This window comes from Chionomys nivalis, chromosome 20 (genome assembly GCF_950005125.1).
Source record: "Chionomys nivalis chromosome 20, mChiNiv1.1, whole genome shotgun sequence".
Taxonomy (NCBI): domain Eukaryota; kingdom Metazoa; phylum Chordata; class Mammalia; order Rodentia; family Cricetidae; genus Chionomys; species Chionomys nivalis.
Window position 1 is genome coordinate 35,766,438 of NC_080105.1, and position 11,652 is coordinate 35,778,089.

The 11,652-nt window shown below is 41.4% G+C and overlaps 1 protein-coding gene across 3 annotated transcripts in view; it reads right to left on the bottom strand.

Annotated features, from left to right (window-relative positions):
* Positions 1-11,605, bottom strand: part of Vps37a (VPS37A subunit of ESCRT-I) — a 31,404-nt gene extending 19,799 nt beyond the window's left edge. Inside the window, exon 1 of one of the 3 annotated variants that reach the window (XM_057752458.1) lies at positions 11,177-11,605. In XM_057752458.1, coding sequence (XP_057608441.1) covers positions 11,177-11,301 — 125 coding nt within the window. In that variant the 5' untranslated portion in view covers positions 11,302-11,605. The remainder of the gene's footprint in view (positions 1-11,176) is intronic. The other 2 variants (XM_057752459.1, XM_057752457.1) reach the window with 2 other exon arrangements.
* Positions 11,606-11,652: the final 47 nt, after the last annotated feature.

Sequence of the window (11,652 nt, forward strand, 5' to 3'; positions counted from 1 at the left end):
AAACAGCTAAGCTAGATTCAAACAGATAATCAGTATCAGGATTTACATGATCTTCATGAAAGCTTCTCCCTGGGGACAGGGTTTAGGCTGATACCATCCTCCACTATATGAATGCCACATAATTAAATGTTATTAAAACAAAGTCCTATTTTCTTTATTCCTCTACATTACCAAGATGTCACTGCACAAGGAATTAATAGTGAAAGAATCTTCTACCAGTTCAAGTAGAGCATCTTAGTGACTCAAAGCAAGGCTTATTAAAGACAGATTCCTTGAGTTCAAATCCCACATATACCATTTTACTTGGTGTGATAGTTTGAATAAGAATGGCCCCCATGGGCTCATATATTTGAATGTTTAGTTATTGAGAGTAGAACTCTTTGAGAAGGATTAGAAAAGTATTATCTGAGTAGGTGTGGCCTTGTTGGAGAAAGTATGTCACTGGGGGTGGGATCTGAGGTTTCAAAAATCCATGCTAGGTCCCATTTTCTCACCTGACCTGTGTGGATCAGGACATAGCTTTCAGCTACTGTTTCAGCACAATGCATGCTTCCATGATGATAAATGGACTAAACCTCTGAAACTGTAAGCAAGCTTCCAATTAAATATTTTCTTTTGTAAGAGTTGCCTTGGTCATAGTGTCTCTTCACAGCAATAAACAGTGACTAAAACACTTGGAATTGGATCAAATACAAGTTCCTGAACTTTTTTTTTCTAATGAGAGATGGTTATATTAAAAGCATCCATCTGTCTTGTGATGTTGTCTGATTAAGCAAGATCATATATGTAAAGGCTTCAGGAGATTACAAGACAAATAACTGCTCAATGTGTTAGATGTTAAATTTAAGCTTTTAGAAAATTTACCTAAGTTGTACCTTCTCAGATTAGTGGTAATAAAATTTTAACGAAGATTTTTCAGTCACTGCCAGAATTTTTATTAGAAAAAAAAAATCCCAGGAAACATATTAAAATGCAAGCTGCCAAGGGAGGGAAGCAATCAGTAGTCCTGCACCGCTGTCACACTTGGGAACCACAACAAGGCCAGCGTGGCAAAATACCCATATCGGTGCAGGCTCCCAATGCAACAAAACCAGGAGGAAAAAAAGAAAAACCCTCAAAGAAACAGCAAACAGAAGATTTCAAATTTGTATGAATAATATCTTCAGAAGAACAAATTAATAAGCATGCACAGGTATCTGCATATATATGTAGTTGATATGAAAATGAAAAAACAACACACTGAAAATTTTAAATAGCTCAAATAAACAGTCTGTGCTATTTGGAAAACACTTTAGCACAAATCAGTCTGTTGGAGAATGCTGATGTAAGAAATTCTAATGTAAACTGCTTGATTTTATTTGTTTCAAAGAGCTGTGTGACATGTACCACTTATTTAATATCTTATCAGCAGAGTTCCAAAGACCAGATAGGATAATGACCGAGGAAATGGGAAGAGCTATAGAAATAGAAAAGAAACCTGGTGGAGAACAGAGGGGGAAACGAAATCTGAAGTATATTTCAAAGTCAACTAAGACTTAGCAACTAGGAAAAGGGAATCTGAAATCTGAGACCATACTCTTTTTTTTTGGTTTTTCAAGACGGTTTTTCTGTAGTTTTGGAGCCTGTCCTGGAACTAGCTCTTGTAGACCAGGCTGGTCTCGAACTCACAGAGATCCACCTGCCTCTGCCTCCCAAGTGCTGGGATTAAAGGCGTGCGCCACCACCGCCCGGCGAGACCATACTCTTGACAAAGCTTTGGTACAAAATAAAACAGGGTACCTACTACAGTTTCAGCCTGAAATGTTCTCCAAAGGCCTGCATGACAAATGCTTGGTTCCCACGTTGGTACTGCTGGAAAGCAGTGAAGCTTACAAGGTGGCCCAGTAAGTGTGGGAATAGGTTCCTAGAAGCAGGCACCTTAAAGAGGATTATAGAACCAGAGTCTTTTATTTTTAACCTCGCTGTCCAGTGAACAGGTTTGTATCACGCTGCTGCCATGACATGCTGCCTCACCACAGGGCGAACCAGAGACGGAAACCTTCTACTGTCCTGGTGAACAGCAACTGGATTTACTTTTTAAATGTGGCTAATCTCTTTAATAACCAAGGCTTACTACAAGTTTTTGTCTGTACTTCTGAAAAAAAGGTTTGATCATGTTTTCTAGGCAGGCTTTCAACTATATAGTCTACGCTAACCTAAAACTTATGTTTCTGCCTCTGCCTGCAAGAGCTGGGACTACCACCATATGTGGCAGCTTTTGGTTACACCTTTAAACATGCTCCTTTTCTGGCTAGTCTCAAAATTTATCATATCTGTCTTCCAATATTATTTGCTCTCAATAGCATCCATGCTGATGCCTGAATACTGAGCTATCTTGAAATTTTCTGCATCAAATTTCCTGCCACTCTATCAGATATAAGCTCAGCTTCCCATAAGTCTCCAGAAAGATGTACTACAACCAGGGTTCTGCTTGGTGATGGCCTCTGGTGGGTCAACTATCCCACAGTGCTGGAATTAAAGGCATGCACCACCACCACCCAGCTATAAAGAACAGATCTAAAAACTGTAAGTCAAGTAAGTACTCAAAAACTCATGCTCCAGGGAAGCTATATGGGTAAAGATTTGAATAATCAAAAAGAACTCTGTGATCCATGGAATGGTAGCAAAACAGTACCAAAGGATGTTTTAAAGACTATGCTATAATTCTGCTACAGGTTTAGATCTTGAATGTTTGCAAAGGCCCATGAGGTGAACGCTTGGATCATAGCTTGTGGGACTTGGGAAGTGAGAGAGCCTTTAGGAGGGCCTACCAGAAGGAGATATTTGGGCTCAGTATCCATCTCTCTCAGCCTCCTGGCTGCAGAGCAGAAGTAACTTCTCCTGCCATGTATTACTATCACCATGTATTGACAAGTCAAAGCTGGAAAGCTCAGCAAGAGGGCCAACCACTGCTTAAGCCTCTGAATTTTTTAAATCAAGTAAGTCCTCCCTCTTTTCGTGTGTTTGGATTCAGTATGCACATGTATATGAAGGTGAACCTCTGATACTGCTTCTCAGGACAGCAGTGGACCTTGGTTTTGGGGACAGGGCCTCTTTCCAAAGGAGCTCCCTGAAGAGGTTAAGCTGACAAGCCAGTTAAAGCACAGTAATCCTCCTGATGCCACACCCTAAGGGGATTTACATGTAGGAATCACTGTACCCAGCCTTTGTATAGGGCTCCCAGAGATTGAACTCAAGTCCATTTACAACTGAGCTACCTCCTACACACCTTTCCTCTTTATAGGTCTGTTTATCTGAGGTGTTTTCTCAGTGATGGAAGGCTAACTTACACAGACACTATTTTTTTCTAAAGAAACTTAATTTTTAATTTTTTTTATTGAGCTATATATTTTCTCCACCTCCTTCCTTCCTCCCGCTCTCCCATGATCCCCATGCTCCCAATTTATTCAGGAGATCTTGTCTTTTTCTACTTCCCAGGTAGATTAGATCTATGTATGTCTCTCTTAAGGTCCTCTTTGTTGTCTAGGTTCTCTGGGATTTCTAAGCTAGTTTTTCTTTGCTTTATGTCTAAAAGCTACTTACAAGTGAGTACATATTATATTTGTCTTTCTGGGTCTGGGTTACCTCACTGAATATGATGTTTTCTGAGAAATTTTCTGAGAAACTGCCATACTGATTTCCAAAGTGGCTATACCAGTTTGCACTCCCATCAGCAATAGGAGTGTCCCCTTTACCCCACATCCTCTCCAGCATAAGTTGGCATCAGTATTTTCAGTCTTGGCCATTCTGACAGGTGTAAGATGGAATCTCAGAGTTGTTTTGATTTGTATTTCTCTGATAGCTAAGAATGTTGAGCATTTCCTAGGTGTCTTTCGGCCATTTTAGATTCTTCTGTTGAAAGTTCTCTGTTTAGGTCTGTATCCCATTTTTTTATTGGATAATTATTTTTATGATCAATTTTTTGACGCTATTGTTTTTAAGACTAAGGATACAATAACAACGACCATTTACAGAGTATTTATTGTGTGTTAAACAATACTGCCGACTCTGTAGCCTCCTTGCACTTTACTAAGCCCTTCTAAATAGGACACTTCACTTATGACTCAGCTAGCTCTCCTAAATAGACTACTTTTCTAAATGAAAAGTCAGACAGAGGCCTGCCAAAGACAAGTGAGTTGTAGGTAGGATTGTGAACCAAAGACAAGTGAGTTGTAGGTAGGATTGTGAAAGATGCATAAACAGTAAGTCAGACAGAAGCATTTAGATCAGCAGTTATCAACCTGTAGTCACGACCCCTTTGGCTAATCTCTACTTCCCAAAATACAAGTCATCACAGTAGCAAAATTGCAGTTATGAAGTATCTGCAAAAATACTTTTATGGTTGGGGGAATCACCACACATGAGGAACTGTATTAAGGAATTGCACAAGGTTGAGAACCACTGCTATAGATTAAGAAGCGATGGTTTTAGGTATACTGATTTTAGAAGACCACAAAAAGGAGTGTAATTTGTTATATGCCTACTTATGAACCAGTTAATGTTTCTACTATTCAAATATCAAAAATCCTGTATGACAGAGAGCTAGGGATGTAACTCACTGGTAGAGCACTGGCTCACATGATCAAGGCTCTGGCTTCTCCAGGACCTCCTCATCAGATTTTACAAAAGAATCATAATTCTTAGCTTTATAGGCAGAAAATGAGAAATTGGAGGAACTGAATGCTTTATCAAGAGACTGTGCAGCTAGCATGTGTTAGGACCAGAACCGGAATCCAAGACAGTTTCATTACCAAGCTTCTATTCCTCTGTGCTCCCCCACAGGTCTACAATGCTCATATGCACTTTGTTTTCTGCCTTTAAGAATGTCATTGCAAAGCAATCTACAGATTCAATGCAATGCCCAGCAAAATTCTTCAAAGACCTCAAAAGAATGGTACTCAATTTCATATGGAAAAGCAAAATATCCAGGATAGCCAAAACTGTTGTAATAGGAGCGGCGGGGCTGCGTCCCCGGCACCCAGCCGCCCACATGGCTAGCTTATGCCCCGAAATAATTACACGGAAACTGTATTCTTTTGAACATTGCCTAGCCCATTAGTTCCGGCCTCTTATTGGCTAGCTCTTACATATTGATCTAACCCATTTCTAATATTCTGTGTAGCACCATGAGCTGGCTTACCAGGAAAGATCTTAACCTGCGTCTGTCTGGAGTGGGAGAATCATGGCGACTCACTCACTCGGCTTCTTTCTTCCAGCATTTTGTTCTGTCTACTCCGCCTACCTAATTTTTTGTCCTATTAAAGGGGCCAAGGCAGTTTCTTTATTACTTAACCAATGAAACAACAGATAGAAAGATGACCCACCTCCATCATTTCCCCTTTTTCTGTTTAAACAAAAAAGGTGGGTCATCTTTCTATCTGTTGTTTCATTGGTTAAGTAATAAAGAAACTGCCTTGGCCCCTTTAATAGGACAAAAAATTAGGTAGGTGGAGTAGACAGAACAAAATGCTGGGAGAAAGAAGCCGAGTCAGGAGTCGCCATGATTCGCCCACCAGACACAGACACAGGTTAAGATCTCCCTGGTAAGCCACCAGATCGTGGTGCTACACAGAATATTAAAAATGGGTTAGATCAATATGTAAGAGCTAGCCGATAAGAGGCTGGAACTAATGGGCCAGGCAGTGATTAAAAAAATACAGTTTCCGTGTAATTATTTGGGGACATAAGCTAGCCAGTGCGGGCAGCCGGGTGCCGGAGACGCAGCCCACGCTACTCTTCTTTCAACACAAAACAATCCTGTATAATAAAAGGAACTTCTGGAGGCATCACAATCCCTGACTTCAAACTCTACTACAGAGCTGCAGTACTGAAAACAGCCTCGTATTGGCATAAGAACAGACAGGAGGACCAATGAAACGAAATAGAAGACCCAGGTATCAATCCATACATCATCAAACACCTGATCTTTGATAAAGAAGCAAAATATGGAAAAAAGAAAGCATATTTAACAAGCGGTACTGTGTAGTAGGAGCTGTAGGCTGTGTTCCTGCCGCCCCAGCTCCTGGTCGCCTGGCTAGCTTATGCCCCAAAATAACAACACACAAACTGTATTCTTTTAAACACTGCTTGGTCCATTATATCTAGCCTCTTCTTGGCTAATTCTCACGTATTAATTTAGCCCATTTCTAATAATCTGTGTAGCACCCCAAGGTGCGCTTACCGGGAAGATTCTAGCCTATGTCCATCCTGGGTCGGAGCTTCATCGCATCTGCCCTGGGGAGCAGCTGCATGGCATCTAAGCTCACTTCCTCTTCCTCCCAGCATTCTGTTCTGTTTACTCCACCCACCTATGTTCTAACCTATGAGGGCCAAGCAGTTTCTTTATTATTTAACCAATGACCTTCCTCCATCAGTACTGGAATAACTGGATATCAACATGTAGAAGAATGAAAATAGACCCATATCTATCATCATGCACAAAACTCAAGTCCAAATGGATCAAAGATCTCAACATAAAGCCAGCCACACTGAACCTCATAGAAGAGAAAGTGGGAATTACACTTGAACGCATTGGCACAGGGAACCACTTCCTAAATAGAACTCCAGCAGCACAGACACTGAGAGAAACAACTAATAAATGGGACCTCTTGAAACTAAAAAGCTTCTGTAAAGCAAAGAACATGGTCAACAAGACAAAATGACAGCCTACAGAATTGGAAAAGATCTTCACTAACTCCACATCAGACAGAGGTCTAATCTCCAAAATATACAAAGAACTCAAAAAAATTGGACACCAAAAGATCACATAATCCAATAAAAAAAATGGAGTACAGACCTAAATAGAGAACTCTCAACAGAGGAATCTAAAATGGCTGAAAGACAAGGAAATGGTCAACATCCTTAGTCATCAGAGAAATGCTAATCAAAACAACTCTGAGATTCCATCTTTCACCTGTAAGAATGGTCAAGATAAAAAACATTGATGACAACTTATGCTGGAGAGATTGTGGGGAAATGGGAACACTTCTGCATTGCTGGTGGGAATACAAGCTGCTACAACCCCTTTGGATGTCAGTATGGCGATTTCTCAGAAAATTAGGAAACAACCTTCCTCAAGACCCAGTAATACCACTTTTGGGTGTATATCCAAAGGTTGTTCAATCGTTCCACAAGGACATGTGCTCAACTATGTTCACAGCTGTTTTGTTTGTCATAGCCAGAACCTGGAAACAACCTAAATGCCCCTCGACTGAAGAATGGATAAGAAAAATGTGGTAAATTTACACAATGGAGTAGTAAACAGCGGAAAAAAAAATAATGACAGCTTGAATTTTGCAGGAAAATGGATGGAGCTAGAAAACATTTATTTTGAGTGAGGTAACCCAGACACAGAAAGACAATTATCACATGTCACAGGTGGTTTTTAAACATAAAGCAAAGAAAGCCAGCCTACTAACCACAATCCCAGAACTTAGACAACAATGAGGACACTAAGAGAGACTTACATAGATCTACATGGGAAGTAGAAAGTAGAAAAAGACAAGACCTCCTGAGTAAATTGAGAGCATGGGGACCTTGGGGGAGGGTTGAAGGGGGAAGGGGGAGGGGAGGGGCAGGGAGGGGAACCGAGAAAAATGAAGAGCTCGCGCTCTCTCGCTCTCTCTCTCTCTCTCTCTCTCTATATATATATATATACACACACACACACACACACACACGCACACATACATACATACATATACACACACACACACATTGAATGTCATTGCATTGAGGGGCTTGAGGAATCAACTGACTTTCTTGACTGAGTAGAGCAGAAAGAGATCAGGCAGTCAATTCTTTCAGTTCTGTGGCCATAAGGCATATAAAGATGACAGGCCAGCCAAACTCGAATGGGCCATTAGTGACCCATCTGTACCTCCTACCTTTTTGGCTCAGAGATTCTTTCTTGGAAGTCTAGTAGCTGTACAACAATACAAAAGAAACACAATTCTGATGTATGCCATCACAACCAACTTAAGACCCTTGTTGAATATACAAACAAAACAGCACTCCATCACCATTATCCATCTAACTGTATTTCCTAACTGTGGGCGCAGCACAGAAACAGTCTACGAAACAGCTTCCCCTCTGGAGAGTAAGGATTAGCATGGTTAGCGAGGATTATCACAAACACAAGTTACTGAAAAACAGGGTGAAAGTCATTTCACCAGTGAGGAGTTATTTATCTTAAAGCTTAACACTACATGCCATAGATGAAATGACGTTAACTACAGAGTTCATTAATTTAGCAGTGAACTATTTTTACCACATTGCCAGCCTTCAATCATAACCCAAATGAACACAATCATATCTAAAGAAGAAGCACTTTCCTCCCAATTTGTTTTTCTTCCCAAAACAATAATACAAAGCTCTTTGTATTATTGAGGAAACCTGGACTTTCCCTCCAACCACTGTTTATCAGGTTGAAGTCAGGAGTCCTGCTTGTATCTGGCATGGTAATATGTGCCTTAACCCAGCACTGTGGAAGCATAAGTAGACGGCTTCTGTGAGTTCAAGGCCCCCCCCCCCCCAAAAAAAAGAAAAGATGGAAAAAGGAGTCCTCCTCTTCCTGACAGACATGACGGTGTGAGGTGACGGTGTCAGGTGAGCCCATCATCACTGATTATTTACATCTCCTGGGGCTGAAAGCACCTCCACTAAGTCTGTGTTCTACAGATTATAAACAAAAGAGAAAAAAAAAAAAAAAAAAACAGGTGTTCTTTGAAGAAGTCAGAGGAAATGGGATCTGAACAGGAAATCAACAATATCTTCTGAAGTAAACTTCAAGGAGTTGAAGAATTAGTTCTTCTACATATGAATTCATAAGTTTTAGTGGTAAACTGATTAGTGTGATTATTATCTTTTAAAAGATTAGTTTTTGAGTCCAGTCAATATGACTTCCACTTTTCATTTTCATAATATTCATTGTGCTTTGGTTAAATACTGTTAGTTTTCTATGACAGTTTTCCACCTCTTTCTGCAGGAACAAGGTAAAAGAAAATAGTCATAAAATTCACCTAACCTTTTGGGATAGCTAAGAATTTGATAAAGTGTTTAAAAGATTCTTGAATATTCACAATTATATCTAATTTGTAAGTTTGAAATATTTCAACTAAATAAAATCTCAAGAACTTAAATGATGTACAGATAATGTTACATGTCAAAAATTTCTAGCTCAAATATTAGCACACAAAATAATTTCTGCATCCATTAAGGATACTAACTGATCCTCCTAAAGCAACTCCAGATGTCCTTCAATGAACAATTATTGTTTTATTACTTCTATTTGGGACCAAAGTACAAACTTCAGATCACTTTCCTCATGTACTAGTCTTATCAGTAAGAGACTTGTGACTCAAAAGCTCCATCTCAGCTCCAAGAACAAACTATCAGCAGCCTTATGAAGAGAAAAGAAAGGCCAACAAATGATTCCATCAGTATTTCTGCAGTAGTAATACAGACATTCTGCAGGTTTCCAAAACTTAGCTTATTTTATAGTATCTTGAAAGTGTGGCTCTCGATGGTTAGAAAAAATAAAGCATTTAGAGAAAGACTGACTTGTGTTGGGGTTTAGAAATCATAATCCTAAGTACAGCACTTGGGCATGTTGAGAACCTTGAACTAAGGAAGACTTGAAGACTTCCAGAGGCAAATTCTGTTTTCTTATCTCTTGTCCCATCGATTCTTCTAGTCACAGAAACAAGAATTCTTTTTCCTCCAGGATGATAAAAGAAACTTGCTGCCTGGAAAGGCCACTCCTTCCTTAGAAAATACTCTTTCTAGAGGGATTCTGTCCTTTTAACAGGGTAGAAGGAACGCTACACAGAGGTAGACATGAGAACAGGAAGATAGGCACAGCATGGTAGCACACAGCTGTAATGACATCACTTGGGAAGCAAAGGCAAGCAGATCTCTGAGTTCAAAGTCAGCCTGGCCTACAGAGCAAGTTTAAGAATGATAGTTTACTTGCTTGAGAAAAAATTGATGGGTAACAGAAAAATAGCCCCTGATGGTGTGTTCAAACTCATTGTTACTATCTCATGGATGTGTATCTATATATTATACAACACATTAAAAATCATATTTCATATTATAATTGCATTATGTGACAAGGTTTTTTAAAAGGTTAGAGTTTAACCACGTTAGCCTTTATACATAAAATAGGCTGTGGCGCCATTAATTAATTGTAAAACTCCTATGTTATAAAGTAATTTTGATACCTGAAAACCGTAAGCAGTCACGGACATACGTAAACAGAAAATTCTTTTTTTTTTCTTTTTTTCTTTTTTTTTTTTTTTTTGGTTTTTCGAGATAGGGTTTCTCTGTGGCTTTGGAGCCTGTCCTGGAACTAGCTCTTGTAGACCAGGCTGGTCTCGAACTCACAGAGATTCACCTGCCTCTGCCTCCCAAGTGCTGGGATTAAAGGCGTGCGCCACCACCGCCCGGCCCATACGTAAACAGAAAAGGCTGTAGCAAACGATTTTACAGGAAAAAAAAAAAAGTCAAAATAACCTGAATTCCTGTATTTCTAGTTTGACGACGATAAGATAAGCAAACTCAAAAGACAACGGATAATCCAGATAATGTATGTCAACTACTAAATGTGCAGCCCAAGTCAAGAAAGTGAGAGGGGAGCAGACTCTGTAACAGTTGCAGGGCAGAAGTTATTAGAACAGGTTGAACTTTAATTACAAACTCAAAAGGATTATCATCCAGACAGAGTTAACTGATCAAAACACTGTGTTGCAACAGTTTAATTTTTCACTTTGAAACTTGGGGATCAGCCTTCCCAACTGTCTCTAGTCAAGTGTTAGCATGTTAACAATTCAAAAGCAATACTACAATTAGGTGAATCCAAGGAAATATTAGCGTGAAAAGCTAGGGATAGGAAACACAGACTAGGAGAGATGATTTCATTGTGTCCGTGGAGATGAGCAAGTCAGGAGACAAGCTGCGCGGTGGGTGGGAGGGGGGGAGGGCACGACAGGCACACTCAGGGAACAAGCGTGTGTAACCCACGGGAAGGACTATCAACAGGAGGCAGCTGCCGGGGCGGCCTGCGGATCAGCACGGGTGTCTGCTGGCAGCCCGCCCTCCCGCCCTACTTTTCCCTGGGTCAAAGCCACCAAGTCACCTGGAGTGAGAGTTCCGGAGCGACTCGATCAGCCGCTGCTTCTGCTGCTGGAGACTGGTGAGGCCGGCGGGGGACCCGGCCGCGGAGGATGACGCGCTCTTAGCCAGGGGAAAGAGCCAGCTCATCCTCCTCGAGTCCCGGCCCGAAGCCCTAGAAGCTTCGGGCCTGCTCCTCCTCGCTCAGCCTAGCCTTTCCGGGGCGACCGAGCACGGCCGGCACGCTGAGGGGAGCCGCGCCTTCTCCCCGACGCCGAACTCGCCGAGTCCCTGGCCCCGGCGGGACGAGCTTCCACGGCGGGCGGCTGGGAAAGGACGACTCGCCTGGAGGACGGGTCCCCGGTTCGCTCGCGTCCAACACCAAGCCAGCCGGTGTGAGCGAAACCCGCCGCCTTCCCGGAGCTCTGCGGCCCGGCGTCCGTCCGTCACCTGCCCGCCCCGCCCTCCAGATCGCTCCGCCCCCTCGGCGCCTGCGTCATC